The following is a 16,692-nucleotide window of genomic DNA, read 5'->3' as shown; positions in this document are numbered from 1 at the left end:
TTTGCAAACTGTAACTATTAATAATAACAATGGCAATAATAATAATTTCTTCACCAGAGCAAGAAGTTGAAAGCCAAACACAAAACTTTTATGGATTTTTATTGAATATTTAGTGAGTGTGTGAAGGAGGCCTAGCACGGCACTCACTGGGGAAAGAGCAGGAATCCGCTGAAGGTGCTGTGGTGGTTGCTGTTGTCCCAGATCTGAGTGTCGTTCCACAAATACAGGGAGAGTTTGTCGCCCTTCTCCAGCAGCAGTGTGGCGCCGTTGGATGCCGTGTCGCTGCCCTCGCCTGATGGCTGCTCAGTGGGCGATGAGCTCCACCTTTAAGTCGTTCTTATACAACACGGCGCTCATGGGGAAGTTGGTAGGCGCGTTGGCGGTGAATCGGACGTAGTAAACGCCGCGTACGGGTGCCGTGAAATATCCTGGAGGAGGTTAGCAAGCATGAAGGAATGTTTTCTATCACAGGAACCAGTGATCAGCATGAGGAATTCTCCCCTCCCCCCCCAAAAACACTTTATAACTTTCTTGGCACTGAGGCTATGTTCGCACAACAGGTCAGTTCCAATGTTTTTGCCCAAGGTCACGTATCTGATTTTTTTCATGTCAATGTGAACAGTACAATTGTAATTTTTCAAATTTGGCTCAGGCCTCTTTCGTATGTGGATATAAATTGGATATAATAATTATCCGATGCCAGTGCAGGCTCAAGTTGCGCTCATCTGACCTATACGTCATTAAAAGGTGAAGACCGTCACAATTGTTCAAAAAAACAGACACGCGCATCAGGCAATGGTGGAGAAAAGAGGAAACAGCCAGTGGCGAAAAGAAGATGCTTTAGAACTGATAAATATACTGTATGGGGGGGACTGCTCAGTTCAAGCACAAAATTGAAATTGCCACAAATATGCCATGAGACGTACATGTGGGACATAGGTATGAATAGGTAGATAGAATGCGCCCCCTTTTGGGTTGCATGCCTCTGGCGACGCTAAGCTAGGAGGGTCAAGTCATCAGCACATTCCATATGTGGGCGGCAAGAAAACCAAAAGACCCAAGGATTCCAGTACATTATGCTGCATATGGTTGCATACAACGCGGTGCAATTACGACAAGCAAATGTGAATAACCTTGCACAGGTGAATATATTTTTGGGGCCTTTCTTCAAATATATTGATAGCACACGCTTTGGTTTTTACAAAATAAGGAAACCTCATGAAGTTCGATTGAGAAAGGAGCAAGTTATGACTTCATTTCAATGTCCATGCAATGGTTTTGCTGGGAACGACGACCTCCCCAATATAGCTGGGGTGCCACAGTGTGCTGGCTTATCTAGTCTTCATATCTATTCAGGGGACCATATCCCTGAATAGACAGCACCTTGTGTTTGCATAGCGCAACGTGACGTTTTTTTTGTGTATTTGTGTGACATCACTTAATCATTCTGTCCACATTAATCAATTTTTTTTAATGTGAGTGACTACATGAAAAGATAGATTTAATAAAAAATCTGAATTGGGCATCATGCCCTTCAGTGTGGATGGAGCCTGATATACCACAAAATGGTCTAAATGAAGCTCCTCAACTCCCTTCAACCTAGTTCTTGGCACTGAGATATCACAAGATGGTGTTAAAGAACTTGTTTTGTCTAAATGAAGCTCCTCAACTCCCACAATTCCTTGGCACCAAAATGCCATAAGATGGTGGAAAAACACTTCTTTTGTCTCAATGAAGCCTTTCAACTAACATGCTTCATTGGCACTTACATACCACAAGATTGTGGCTAAGTTCTACTTTTGTCAAAATAAAACTTCTCAACTCACTTCAATATACAGTAGTTCCTTGGCACCAAGATGCCACAAGATGGTGGTAAAGCACTATGTTTGTCTAAATATGAAGGTCTGTAACTCACTTTAACATAGTTTCTAGGCACAAGATGGAGGACAAAAACAGCAAAATTAAGAGAATAGGCTGTTGGCATTAAATTAATACAATTTATTTGAAGAAATGTTTTTATTTAGTTTGTAAAATTAAAAAAAAGCAGTAAATGTTTCGCTGGCCCTGACCAACAGCCGAAGGAAGAAAGGGACCACTGACCTGTCTCCGTGTTGTACGCCTCACCGACGTTGGTGAGGACGTCCTTGAAGAGGAGCTTCTTTATTCCGGACGTGGTCTTCTGGAGGCCGTTGCCGCCTAGAGATGCCGCAAACGCCACCTTTGGTACATCTGCAACAGAGCGACAAAAAACACAAAATATTTGACGAGTCATCAGGAGCACAAAGTAGGATGACCAAGTATTCGAAACTGACCTCTCATCTTCTTCAGCTCCATCTCGGTGCTCTCCAATCGTTCTTTGAGTTCTGCCGACACGCAATGGTTAGTTCCGCGTTGAACAACACACTTTGTTGAAAAAAAAGAAAAGAAATACCTGTGTTCTCTGTTTGGAGCTGTGTCATTGAAGCCTGAAGACTTTTCATCTCTGACTCGATGTCAAACTCCATCGGAGCTTCATCAATCCTTTGGAGGCAACATGCAAAAGCAGTTGATCATACGGGTGTTTGGGGTGTTAGCGGGACTGCATATTTTTCAAGTGATTGTGCTACTGGTGTAATTTTTAGTAAAATATTTCCACACGGTGGTACCCCATGTTGTCAGTGCCAAAACGCAGGACTGCCGATTGAGTTAAAGCGCTAACCGTCATTACGATGTGGTATCGACTAATCGGTTCAACCTCTACTAGTACATGGACTAAGATGAATATCAAGGATATCAAATGAATGCTCAAATGGATTTCCGTACAGTGGGAAAATTAGGAATCCGCTGAAGGTGCTGTGGTGGTTGCTGTTGTCCCAGATCTGTGTGTTGTGCCACAGCATCATCTTCAGCTTGTCACCCTTCTCCAGCAGCAGGGCAGCGCCGTTGGATGCCGTGTCGCTGCCTTGGCCGGATGGCTGCTCGTGAGCGATGAGCTGGATCTCGACGTCGTTCTTGTACATCACAGCGCTCATGGTGAAGTCAGTGGGCGCATTGGCAGTGAATCGGACATAGTAGACGCCACGAATGGGCGCAGTGAACGTGCCTGGAGGATGTCGTGGACAATGTTGTTGATCATCATGATGTGTCATGGTGGCGACTGAGGGCTTACCCGTCTCTGCGTTATAAGCCCCGCCGACGTTGGTCAGGACATCCCTGTAGATCAGATCTCGATTTCCGGACGTCGTCTTCTGGACGCCGTTTCCGCCCAGGGAGGCAGCAAAGGCAACCTTTGGAGTTTCTGTTCAAGCAAGGGTTAAGGTTTGGGTTTACTTGCAAGCCAGTGTAAAAGCGGCTACAGTCAAAAGCTTTCACACTGGCCATCTATGATGGCTTTCTCATAGATTTTTCCCAGCCTCTGACGAAATATCAGTATCAGTGGGCAGCTACAACTAGAGTGAAGTTTAACACCCAAGACTCACTGGCTAAGCCCCTTTGTGTCGAAAGATATTGTAACTGAATGAAAGTAATTATCTAACTGCACAAAGCCGCAACATTTCTCACATAGTATCAGAGGCAGAACAGTGGCGGGAAGTCTGTAGTTAGAACCACAGAGTGAAGTTTAACACCCGATACTCACAGGTTAAGCCCCTTTATGTCAAAAGCAATTGAATCTTAATGCATCCATCTAAATGCAAAGGTGCAACATCTCTCACATAGTATCAGAGGGAGAACAGTCGTGCATAGTCGCAACCAGAGTGAAGTTTGATACCTGAGAATCATTGGCAAAGCCCCTTTGTTTCAAAAGCAATTGTCTCTGAATGTGTAATTATCTGAATGCACAAATCCACAACATCTGTGTGATATAGCAATGCCAAGCTTTTGTAAGTTCTGTTGGAAAGACACGTTCTACCGATATGCCTGTGATGCGCCAAGGCAGCATAAAAGGAGATTTTCTGGGCATACCTTGGACTGCGTTCAGTTCCCTCTCGGCCCTTTCCAGACGCTGCATCATGGCTGTTACCACAGAGAAACAAGTCACAATGAGTATGTGCAGACTAGTCAGTTAGTGCAGCGTCACCTCGTCTATCGGTCTTCAGGTCCTCCACAGCCGCACGGATGCCGTCCAGCTCGGCCCGGCGGTCCAGCTGAGCAGGGTCGCAATGCACGACCACCACCGTTAGCACCAACACAACCGCGACGCGTACAAACATGGCAGCAGACCAAAGAAGAGACGGTGGCATCGCTGCCTTTTGTAGGGGATTGGCTGCGGTCTTTGTGCTAGTGACGTTTGACCCATCAATGTTGACTTTGATAAGAAACTCAAATGTTTGCAAGTATATGAATTCAGGGTTGTGTAACATTGCATGGCAAGTACTGATATGGTCAGGGTCCAGTTAAACAAATCGGCTCACCTGATGCAACCCCAATTCCAATGAATTGGGATGTTGTGTTAAAGATAAATATAAACAATACAATGATTTGCAAACCATGTTCGACCTATATTTAATTGAATACACTACTTTATTGTTTTTAGCAAATAATCATTAACTTAGAATTTTATGGCTGTTCCAAAAAATCTGGGACAGGGTCATGTTTACCACTGTTACATCACCTTTTCTTTTGATAATGTTCAGTAAACATTTGGGAACTGAGGACACTAATTGTTGATGGCAGCATATGTTTCTCCAAAACCTGTATGTACCTTTCATCATTAATAGTTCCTTCACAGATGTGTAAGTTACCCATGCCATTTGCATTAACACAGCCCCATACCATCACAGATCCTGGCTTTTGAACTTTGGGTCCATAACAGTCCGGATGGGTTTTTTCCTCTTTGGCCCGGAGGACACGACCACAATTTCCCAAAAAAAATTTAAATCTGGACTCGTCGGACCACAGAACACTTTTCCACTTTGCATCTTAGATGAGCTCGGGCCCAGAGAAGCCGGCGGCATTTCTGGGTGTTGTTGATAAATGGCTTTTCCTTTGCATAGTAGAGTTTCAAGTTGCACTTACGAATGTAGCGCCAAACTGTATTTACTGACATTGACTTTCTGAAGTGTTCCTAAGCCCATGTGGTGATATCCTTTACACATTGATGTCATTTTTTGATGCAGTGCCACCTGAGGGATTGAAGGTCACGGGCATTCAATGTTGGCTTTCGACCTTGCTGCTTACATGCAGTGATTTCTCCAGATTCTCTGAACCTTTTGATGATATTATGAAATCCCTAAATTCCTTGCAATTGTAAGTTGAGGAACATTGTCCTTAAAATGTTCGACTATTTTCTCACGCACTTGTTCACAAAGAGGTGAACCTCACCCCATCTTTGCTTGTGAATGACAGCAATTCAGGGAAGCTCCTTTTATACCCAATCATGGCACCCACATGTTCCCAATTAGCCTGTTCACCTGTGGGATGTTCCAAACAGGTGTTTGATGAGCATTCTTCAACTTTCTCAGTCTTTTCTGCCACCTGTCCCAGCTTTTTTGGAAGGTGTTGCAGCCATAAAATTCCAAGTTAAGGATTATTTGCTAAAAACAATAAAGTTTATCAGTTTGAACATTAAATATCTTGTCTTTGTAGTGTATTCAATTAAATATAGGTCGAACATGATTTGCAACTTCATTGGAATTGGGGTTGTAGTTGTTTGAGGATGAAGAACTTTCATGTGAGGGTTAGGGTCATCAATCTAAAATAATATAGCTGATGAACTTTCTTATAAGCATGCAACACATGCAGTCAAAAGCCCCTTTCATTCTGGCCAACTAAGTGGACTTTTTCACTGCTTTTTCCTTGCCGTTGGTGTTTATGTCACCACGCCCAATTATTTGGATGTGCAAAGCCGCAAGAGCTTTGTGCACGTGAGCTTCAGTGAGTTCTCTCTGAAAGTTGAAGGCAAATAAATCCCTGCTCTACCGCTACACCTCAGATGCACAAATTTACCCAGTAAGGGAAAAAGAAAGGGGCTACAGTCCATGGGGAATATAATTGTTAATGCTCCCTGGTTCGTGTTCCTCCATGTTGCTCCTGTCCCTGTTTTTACTGCCATTTATTATTATTGACATCAATCAAGATCTCAACCCAGGTTGACTTTACCTCTCTCTCGTTACGTCTTTTAGACGTCATGTCGTCATCCACTGAGGTTAAAAAAAGTAACAAGCCTACTTTGACGAGAAGAAGTAGTTGTACCTAAGCGACAGCTCATAAGGTGGAAAAACTCCTAAGTTGTGGCACTTGTAAGTCACGGTGCCACTGTAAATGCCCAATGTTATGCCCGTGAATCCGTGATGCTACAATTTGACATAAAGATAGCGTGAAATGAGTTGATGTTGAGCAAGAATTGTAAAGTCCAATGACGTCTTGGTCCAAATGTCTTCCTCAGTGACTACAGCCTTTGTTACCTGTCCCTGCGGACCAGCATCGGCCTGTGGACCGCCTTCTTTTGCCTGCTGCTGGTGGCCACCGACGCCAGCTCCCTGGTCTGCTACATCACGCGCTTCACGGAGGAGGCATTTGCTGCCCTCATCTGCTTCATCTTCATCTACGAGGCGCTGGAGAAGCTGCTGCACCTAGGGCACATCTACCCGGTCAACAAGGCCAACCACCTGGACAACCTGACCCTCTACACGTGAGTCAGACAAGCGATCCTGCCTCAGCCTGGACGAGTCATTGATTTTTCATGTTTTGTTTTCACAGCTTCTTTAATTCAAAGCACATCCCTGCTGATGTGCATTGCTCACACTAACAACATGGCTGTGAACGGAGAGGAGCGAGTTTACAAACAGTCAGTGTTGCCAATTTACCAATTTGGTCACTCTATTTAGCTACTTTTACGACCGCACTAGTAAAAAAATTTTAAATGACAAACGACTTGAATTACCGCTAAGAAACAGATAATATAAGCAGAATCATACTTCTACAAGCATACTTGTAGGACAACTACATGTTACTATTGAGGCAAAACTATTAGTGGGCATTATGGTGCTACTCGTAGGGTCCAGGAGGCTACTAGTGCTTGACACATGCTTTGTAGTTGGGCTTAGTCTTGCTACTAGTGCAGCACAGTACTTCACTAATAAGGTTTAATTACATACTAGTAGGCCAATAGTGGCACTAGTATTAGAAAAACATTACTAGTAAGACACAGTTGTTCTACTTGTGCGCCCTAGTTGTTCTACTCAAGCGCTAAATTCTCTTAGTAGTGGAGACAAAGGGTCTCATTCCCCAACCGGATGTATGCATTAATGTGTTATTCATCAATATGTTCATACTTGTTTTTCTTCGTACTCTGCGAACAAATTTAGACCCTCCTCCAACTATGCATCCGAATGAAATAACGGAGGATCAGCTTTCGAAAAAACATCACACTTTTTACCCAAGATACACAACGTATTGGAGAGACAGTCATTTATAAAAATAATAATAATAGCTTAACGGTAATAATGCAAACCAGGAATTTTCTAATGAGGTGATTGTCCTAAGTAACAATGAAAAGGACACTTCTCATCACGTTAACCTTCTTCTGTTCAAGTGCTTGTACAGTATGCATGAACTGTAGGTTTGTGTCCTCCTCTCCAGCTGTCTGCATGCAGTACGAGGTTGTCACTCAACGAGCAGGAAATGCGATCATATCGCTTACATTACCTTGTTTTTCCAAGGCTTCAGTATTTTTTCTAATCCTAAAAATTTGTGACGTACGTTGATCGATGGTTGCTCGCTTTCTGATGATACCAACTTTGTGAAAAAAAGGATAAAGATTAAGAAACTTGGCTGAGATGCTCAGACGAATGCACTTATGTAGGGAAACAACGGCATGATTTATGCAGATTGCAGCTCGCGGGCACAAGCCGGTGCTCTAGAGTGAAAATGACTCACTAACATACGCAGAAAACCGGTCAGTACGCATGTGTCACGAGTGTGACGGTGATTTTGCATGTACGCTCAACTTGTGCAAAGAGTAAGAATATTTCTATGTATTTATTAGTGAATGAGGCTCTAAGAGCGTACTAGTACATGGAACTTAAGCTCAAAATCAAGGATATCAAACAAATGCTCAAATGCATTTTCATACACATAAACAAATTGTAATAACAGAAAATCAATTAAAATAAAAAATCTGATTTTGGGGGGGGAAACATTTGTGATTTTACTATAAGGCCACATTGCCTAGCCCTATTCCTGCTTATCACTAATGTTTTTGTAGCACTTGGCATTTCACGTTCTCTACCTGGCCTGCGGTGTTTGTGCTGCAGGTGTGAATGTTCTCAACCCGCCAAAACCTCCGATGAGATACGTGAGATTTGGAGGATGTGGAACTACAACTCATCGGCGAGCATCCCGTGGAAGCAGCTGAGTGTGAAGGTGACGCAAATCTCCTGGACGATCTATGTGCACCAGATGCAGAGCGAACAAAGAGAACCCCTACTGAGCTTCTGTTTCACTTGCAGCTCTGTCACACTTTGCGCGGTGAGTTTGTGGGCGCGGCTTGCGGTCACGACGGTCCCTTCGTACCCGATGTGCTTTTCTGGTCAATCATTGTCTTCTTCACCACCTTCTACTTGTCGACCTTCTTCAAAGACTTCAAGAATAAGAAATTCTTTCCCACCAAGGTGGGTTCTGCTTCCTGTCATCTACATGGTAAAAACAAAATATACAAACAAAAAAAACATCTGCAAAAGATGAATAGAGGCAAGTGGTTGAATGGGGACGGACTAGAAATGCAGACAAAATAGACTGGTACCCAAAAGTTTCAAAGGCCAGCTGTTCATTTGCTCATCTCAAAAGGAAGGCCCATTCCTTTGAGGACAACAATGTCTAAATTCTGGACAGAGAGGACCACTAGTTTGAGAGAGGAGTGAATGAAGCCATCTAGAATATGTCAAACAAGAAAGTGACCACCCCCAGGGGACACACCCACCAAAGACATTGGAAATGGGGAAACCAACCAACCAATCCAACTAACCAACTAACTGCCCAACCAATCAATTGAGAAAATAACCATCCCATCAAATCAATCAACTTACCAGTAAATTGGCCATTCTACCAAACTGACCAACCAGCCACTTGACTAATCAACCATCTAATCAACAAACAATAAATTCATGGATTAACCAACAAGCTCTCTCTCTCCAATGATTGTCTCAGTCACACCTAAGGTAAAATGGCCAATGATGAGCCATTTGCCAATTGGCAGGTGAATGAATGTAAGTAGGAGGTTTTTACACCAAAGATTTAGAATTTTAAGAAGTTTTGGATTAGAAGTGAAATGTCTTGAACAACCAAGAAGAGTCCAGTGGCCTCTATTGAACCTTTGCAAAGTACCATGACCTGGATGACTGACAATCTACATAGACATTTTCTTCTTCTTTTTTTTTTGTGCAGGTGCGATCGATCATCAGTGACTTTGCAGTCTTCCTGACCATCTTGTTGATGGTGCTGCTGGATTATTTGGTGGGAATTCCGTCTCCCAAGCTCAGTGTCCCGGACCGCTTCCAGGTAACGCAGAATTCCAGACATCCATCGGAGGCTTCTGATTGGTTGTTTGGTTCGTGGAGTCGTGTGATTTTCATCCATCCATCCACCTATCACATCCATCCATCCATCCTTTTTCTGTACCACTTATCGGTCCTTGGTGATTTAGTTGATTTAGGGGGGCGAATGTCCAGTGTGATTGGATAACGTGTGAAAGGAGGCGGGTCTTGGGGTTACTGTGTGTATCTGTAACTTTCACATAATTCTTGTAAACAATGGCGAAGACGATTATCAGTGTTTACTTTCTCTCCAACAAACCTAGTGAGACAGAAGAGAGAAATCCTGATAATGAGTCCGACTCATTTTGCGAGGAAACGGTCGCAGGAAATTTGACTATATATTTTTCAGGGAGACAAATTAAATGAACTGCAAATTCTGCTCTAAATACCCACAACATGTGAGGAACATGAAACTTGTTGATAAGACTGACATAAATCTGACAGTTTACGCACTGTTTATGGATTTGTTGTTAAAGTATTCATCAGTAATATGTAATGTGTGTCTCAGCCCACCTCCAACCATCGCGGTTGGCTCATCTCACCACTGGGCCCCAACCCCTGGTGGTCGCTGCTGGCCGCCGGCATTCCCGCTCTGCTGTGCACCATCCTCATCTTCATGGACCAGCAGATTACTGCAGTCATCATCAACAGGAAGGAAAACAAGCTGAAGGTGGGTCCCGACTCCCGACCGACCATGTCAGCACTCGAGTTTCAAAGGGGTGGAAAATTTCCGGTAAATTTCCATAGGAAATTAAGCAGGGAAATTTTGGAAATACGGTGAATCCACTACTCTTGGGGAGTAGGGATTGAGTCCGAATAGTGAAACCCTGCAAGTAATTTATGCCCACACAGAGGTTTGTAATTGCCTGTAGGTGCCTAAACATGGTGGCAAAGCACTTTTGTTGCCTATGAGACAAGGCTATGGCCTGACTAAATGAAGCTATTCCCCATATTTCAACATAGATTTTGGGCCCTAACATGCCACAAGATTGCACCAAAGCAACATTTTAATAATAGACATGGCTTTGGCACCGTATTCCAAATTGAAAAAATTCTGTGGGAATTTATAAGAATTACCTGGGAATTGTTGGTAATTTAATGGAAAGGTATCACAATCAAGCATACAGTAAAAATATTTATTTTTGATTGCTTTTTTTGATAGCTGTCCTTGCCCACATTATATTTAGGTTCCTTATTATCTCATTCACTGCCAGCCATTTTCAAAGCAGAGTGCCCCATATTGCCAGCTGTTTTAGAGCATTTTGACTGATCTTCACAGAATATTGTGTTCTGTGACAATATAAGCACCAAAACTACCAAAGGTAAGAGTAGACTGTTCTTTCATCAGAAAATTTAGTTTCTAGCTCTGTTCGTTCTTGAATAATCAGTAGAACATGAGTTGGTTTCACCAAAAACACCGGTTTCTGACCCAAAAGCAGAGAAAAGCTTTTTGTGAAAAAAACCCAAAAAGACATCAAGTGACTTTGATGCTAATATGTCTTGCTTTGTGATACCTCAAACTATAAAACAACAAAAACAAGACTGAGAAAGGGATTTTGATAGCAAAATATTTTGTTTACAGATATAAAACGGGTGGCACGGTGGACGACTGGTTAGCACATCTGCTTCACAGTTCTGAGGACTAGGGTTCAAATCCCGGCCCCACCTGTGTGGAGTTTGCATGTTCTCCCCGTACCTGCAGGGGTTTTCTCTGGGTACTCCGGTTTCCTTCCACATCCCAAAAACATGCATGGTAGGTTGACTGGAAACTCTGAATTGCCCTTAGGTTTGAATGTGAGCGTGAATGGTTGTTTGTTTCTATGTGCCCTGCGATTGACTGGCGACCAGTTCAGGGTGTACCCCACTTCCCGCCCGGAAATAGTTGGGATAGGCTCCAGTCGCCCGCGACCCTAGTGAGGATAAGCGGTAAAAGAAAATGGATGGATGGATGGATATAAAACGGTTACAGATATAAAAGGCCTGGTACACGCAAGGATTTTTCAAATCTTAAAATATTTTTTTATCTGTGACAGACCCCAAACATAAAGATACTTAACAGTTTTGGTAGTATTATGTGTGGTGTCCTCAGATAATATCAACACACTTTAAAACTCTGTTCTGCTGGCGATTTCGAAATCTCACATGCTCTCACAAAAACGAAGATGGGCAGACACCAATGCGCCAATCTTTGCCGAGTAAGGCAGAAGTAGTGTATATAAATAAAAAGACCTTTATTGAAAATACTTCTTGCCATCTGGGGAATCCACTTTTATACATAAAACGAGATCGGGTAAGAAATTTTTTTATTTATGGTAATTTCCGTGTTCAGTTTTGGGTGCTTCTTTGTTTCATGTCACAGTTCACAGAGTCATGACTCGGGTGAAGCCGACTTCACCCACACACATAAAGAGTTTTAGTCGTAAATATTGAACACGTTAATTATTTAAGATTGTCGGCCCCAAACTGTTTTGGACCCTAAAATCGGGAAGAATCAACTCTTAACACACATCAGACTTAATGACAATTTTATAAGCAAATCTTATAAGACATAAGATTGTCTGACGTTTGATGTGCTTGGTCGGAAAGGGTCCGATTGAAGATACATGGTGTGAGCGACAATTGCATGCCGCATGGCTTGATTGTGGCGTTTGAACATGGTTTACACTTCATGAACTTAGTCATCTTTTCTCGACCGTTACACACATTTTGAAAGGGATGCAACGTCGCCATTTACGGGGATCTGTTAGTCTGTTAGTGGTTTTATAAACCTGAATTTCACAGACAACCTGGGTGTGATCCTCTTCCACCCCTACCCGTTAAAAAACATAATTGCCAAATATATTTGTCAGTGGCCGTAAACGGTTGCATTCCAGTTGATGAATATAATCGCAGTGACTGAGTTGAGAGCCAGCCTTCCCTTCCATTTTGTAAATTTCTGGTTTATTCCCACAAATTCTCATTAATTTACATGGAAGGTTTCCAACTTGGAAAATTTCCAGAGGTTTGCAACCCTAGCGAACACATCCGCCGCTTAACCCCCAGTGGGTTGTGCTTCCTCCAGAAAGGCTGCGGCTACCATCTTGACCTGCTGGTAGTGGGGGTGATGATGGCAGTGTGCTCCATCATGGGCCTGCCCTGGTTCGTGGCCGCGACTGTTCTCTCCATCACACACATCAACAGCCTGAGGCTGGAGTCGGCGTGCGCGGCTCCAGGCGAGCAGCCCAAGTTCCTGGGCATCCGGGAGCAGCGAATCACCGGTTTCATGATTTTCCTCCTCATGGGTTGCTCCGTCTTCATGACTTCCATCCTCAAGGTGAGCGGCATGAAGTCCTGCTGAGCTGACGTTTACTTTGCTCCACTGCCTTGGCCGTTTTTACGTCCTCCTTCCCTTATCCTTAGTTCATCCCGATGCCTGTCCTGTATGGAGTTTTCCTCTACATGGGTGTGTCCTCGCTCAAAGGCATTCAGGTGCGTGTCTCCGTATGTCCTCTGTGTCTGTGTTCACATTACTGAGGCTCTCATTGGGCTGGGCAATATGGCCTTCAAACTCATTGTTACCTTTTTATTCCCCAAAAATGTATCATACTAGTTTTTTTTAACCTCTTTTGAAACAAATGATATACATTGTTTTTTCCCCACATCTTGGACATGTTTATTCTCCTGATACCAAACAAGCTTTGAAACAATTTATTTCCCAGTACTGTATTAACCTCCATGAACTTCCACAAAATAATGTTTTTTTTTCTTGACAGATAGTGTGAAAATAAATGTTTCCTCTTAAAAATGTTTTATTGATTGTCAAAACATGTACAGTTATCCTACACTATTCGCAAGGAATAGGGAAGGAGCGGCGGAAAGAGAACTATTTGTGACAGGGTTGAAGCCTAAAAAGGTCGATAATTTCCGATAGATGCCACAATATGACATTAAAGCGCTACTTTTATAATAGCCGGCCCTTTGGCATATCTAATAGAAGCTCTTCCCCTCACTCATGGTTTCTTTGCACCAACATGCCACCAGATGTCACCCAAGCACTGCTTTTACATTAGCCAGAAAAAATTATTGCCCTCATGTTATCTGTTTCTTAGTGGGAATTTAAGTTGTGAGTCATACTGACAACTCTCTTTGGGACAAATAAACTCGAATGAATCGATAAAATGGATGAATGACACGGCCCGGTCTCTTGTTGGTCTTGTGCAGCTCTTCGACCGCATCCAACTGTTCGCCATGGCGGCTAAGCACCAGCCAGACCTTATCTACCTTCGCTATGTGCCGCTGAGGAAGGTCCACGCCTTCACTGCCGTGCAGCTGAGCTGCCTGATCATCTTGTGGATCATCAAAGTCTCCGCCATCGCCGTCGTCTTCCCCATGATGGTGAGATAAAGGCCAGGTCATGCGCCAGCCTCACTTCGCCGCCTCACGCAGTCCTCGCTGTGCTCCACAGGTTCTAGCACTGGTGTTCATCCGCAAGCTTATGGACTTCGGCTTCAGCAAACGAGAGCTGAGCTGGCTGGACGACCTCATACCGGAGAGCAAAAAGAAGAAGGATGATGACAAGAAAAAGAAGAGGGAGACTGAAGTAAGTGTGCCCGCGTCACTGTGTGACCATGCGACCACACCAATGTGTGACCATCACAATGCGACCATCACCAAATTACACTTTCTGATCGCAGTCCAACAACCTTTGTGACTTCCCTGTCTCATTTCCCAGGATGCTGATTGGAATTTGGAAGGGGCGGTTGACAACTCTGCATACAACGACGACGACGCAAACGTCATCGAGAGTCCCGTGAAAAGTGTGAAACGACGGTGAGTCCGCCTCAGAAGTATCACGTGTGTATGTGTAATCACCGCACACATGCTTAAACATGTAAGTGTGTGCACGTGTGGGGGTGTAGGATGAACCTGTCCGAGGTGAACATCTCAAGTGAGATGGGTAAAAAAGGCCTGTGGAAGTCTCGCTCCATGACGAGGGATACCAACAAAGCTCTAAAGCCAGGCAGGTCAGCTTGCGTACTGATGATGTCATTGATGGTGTCAAGGATGATATCGTTCATTGACGATATTAGATGGCATACAATTATGAAAATGCGTAGTTGTGATAAAGAGAATGCTGTCAGGCTTCAACAAAATAGCAGGGTTAGCAACACTAAGCTAGCATTAGCAATGTAAACAAGCCAATGTTGGCGCATGACTTATGTGTAATAGTGTTGCTACAATACTAAATTTATCAGTTTTGAAGTTTTATTTTTTATAATGTGCCAAAATTAAAAATCCAAAATATTATATACGTGTGGAGGACCAAGAGTACCAAATTACAAGCAAAAAATAAATAGAAATAAAGTAAATAATTAAATGCTTAATGACTCATATTTATTTATTTAATGATGTATTTGTTTAATTTTGGCACTCTTGGTCCTCCATATATACGCACCTGTCTATCAAAAATGCTGCTAATTCCACATCACTTCTGAATCCTGTCAGTTGCCTGAGGTCCCTTTGCAACACATACAAACAGCATACAACAAGGCTGACAGGCATGTATCGTCTCTGTTTTGTGGGCAGCTATTACTGGAGCTTTGTTTGGGATCTACTCTGCCTCTTCTTCTCGGCTGTATACTGTAAAAACCCCTAACAAAAAGATAGCTAGAAAATCTGCGCTCGAGCTTCCTGTATGTCATTGATGATCTTGTGGATGATGTCGTTGATGATGTTGCTGTTGTTACTGTACCCTCCCTCCAGTCAGGAGCCTGACCCCAGTGTGAGCGTGGCTTTTGAAGAGGGTTTGAGAGTTGAGGACGTCGAGACGGTGCTATGATCTGTGCATGTCGTCACCACTATAGAGGCTGATTTGCCTCCTGAGTCAAAGTCAAAGAGGACCAATTAGGCTCCTCCTCTCCTTGACAACCAGGTTTTTTTGTTTTTTTAAATCCTTGTTTTATGGTGAAATCTCTATTACTTGACAAAAAACAAACATATCTCCTTTAACTTTTATAGATACACAGTTTTATTTGGATTTAGTTTTATTTTGATAGACACTGTATCGATAAATTCTGTATAGATTATATACTGTGTAGTGAAACCACATTTATTGTATCTTTTCATGGGACAACACCAAAGAAATGACACTTTGCTACAATGTAAAGAGGTCAATGTACAGCTTGTAAAACATTGTAAATTTACTCTCCCCTCAAAATAACGACATTATTTTCTAGCACTGCTTTAATCCTCTTGGGCATGGAGTTCCTGAGAGCTTCACAGTTTTCCACTGAAATCTTCTTCCACTTGTACGTGACATTTTTTAAGACCTGGTGAATGTTAGAGACCTTGTGTTTTTGCCCCTTTAGTTTCAGGATTCCCTATAGATCCTCAATAAGGTTTAGGTCTGGAGACATGCTTGGGCAGTCAAGGAGGTCTTCCTCTTCCCATGTCATCAACACCCTTGCACACCTTCCTGCGTATATGTTAATATACATAATATTGATTGCACATAATTATGTAATATGTACTGTATACAATTGTCATTGTTGCACAGTGTCCACTACTGTATATCATGTGACATACTTTCTCTCAGTGGCTCAAGCTACGCGTCATGGTTAATTATGAATACATCACTTGTTAGGTTTTTGTGCTTTTTGGTTCTGTCGACTGAATTTGTGTGTACTATAATTTATTACAAACCATATCTTATAATAAAATAAAATGTACAATGACTCGAGAGTGAGGCTTTTACTTTAAATGCATAATATGGTCATTTCCTGTTTCGTGTTCCTTCTATTTACAGTGAAAATCGTTTTGATATGAAGCTAGACCACCCTGCTTAAAAACCTCTCTTTAAGGAATAAACAGTTGTCAATCGTTAGGAATATGGCTTATGCATTTCAACCTCACAAAAAATGTTGTAATATCTGCAATATCAGCATTCAAACACTCAGAAGTATATTAAAAATTTTTTTTAATACTGACAACTTTATTATTATTTTAACCCTGAGCAGACCGTATCATAGTTATAGTACCTTATGATGATATACCTTAGATGATGTGGCCGCTGGATGTACAAATGTTTTTACAATATTATTCAGCTATCCTATTTGGATGCCAAGATGTAAACTTCGCCGTGTTTACCTGTACCTTTCTAAATAGACGATCTTTGCGTTGAAACAGACAGCAGGGCGGTGTC

At 42.6% G+C, this 16,692-nt stretch overlaps 2 protein-coding genes across 10 annotated transcripts in view; one reads left to right on the top strand and one right to left on the bottom strand.

The window, feature by feature from the left end:
* LOC133401537 (sodium bicarbonate cotransporter 3-like) overlaps nt 1-16,214 on the top strand; it is a 30,514-nt gene extending 14,300 nt beyond the window's left edge. For 6 of the 9 annotated variants that reach the window (XM_061674664.1, XM_061674656.1, XM_061674655.1 and 3 more), the window contains 12 exons: nt 6,365-6,610; nt 8,235-8,343; nt 8,430-8,591; nt 9,364-9,477; nt 10,021-10,182; nt 12,574-12,825; nt 12,912-12,980; nt 13,713-13,886; nt 13,957-14,091; nt 14,224-14,321; nt 14,411-14,515; nt 15,255-16,214. In XM_061674664.1, coding sequence (XP_061530648.1) covers nt 6,365-6,610; nt 8,235-8,343; nt 8,430-8,591; nt 9,364-9,477; nt 10,021-10,182; nt 12,574-12,825; nt 12,912-12,980; nt 13,713-13,886; nt 13,957-14,091; nt 14,224-14,321; nt 14,411-14,515; nt 15,255-15,330 — 1,702 coding nt within the window. In that variant the 3' untranslated portion in view covers nt 15,331-16,214. The remainder of the gene's footprint in view (nt 1-6,364; nt 6,611-8,234; nt 8,344-8,429; nt 8,592-9,363; nt 9,478-10,020; nt 10,183-12,573; nt 12,826-12,911; nt 12,981-13,712; nt 13,887-13,956; nt 14,092-14,223; nt 14,322-14,410; nt 14,516-15,254) is intronic. The other 3 variants (XM_061674660.1, XM_061674657.1, XM_061674659.1) reach the window with 3 other exon arrangements.
* On the bottom strand, nt 93-2,521 carry LOC133401539 (complement C1q-like protein 4). The gene is given in 5 exon segments (XM_061674665.1): nt 93-305; nt 307-428; nt 2,101-2,229; nt 2,313-2,363; nt 2,432-2,521. Coding segments are annotated over 5 exon segments (537 nt in total). The 5' UTR covers nt 2,505-2,521; the 3' UTR covers nt 93-143.
* Nucleotides 16,215-16,692: the final 478 nt, after the last annotated feature.

This window comes from Phycodurus eques, chromosome 4, assembly GCF_024500275.1.
Source record: "Phycodurus eques isolate BA_2022a chromosome 4, UOR_Pequ_1.1, whole genome shotgun sequence".
NCBI lineage: Eukaryota > Metazoa > Chordata > Actinopteri > Syngnathiformes > Syngnathidae > Phycodurus > Phycodurus eques.
Note: the sequence above shows the minus strand (reverse complement) of the source record. Positions and strands in the feature narration are given on the sequence as shown.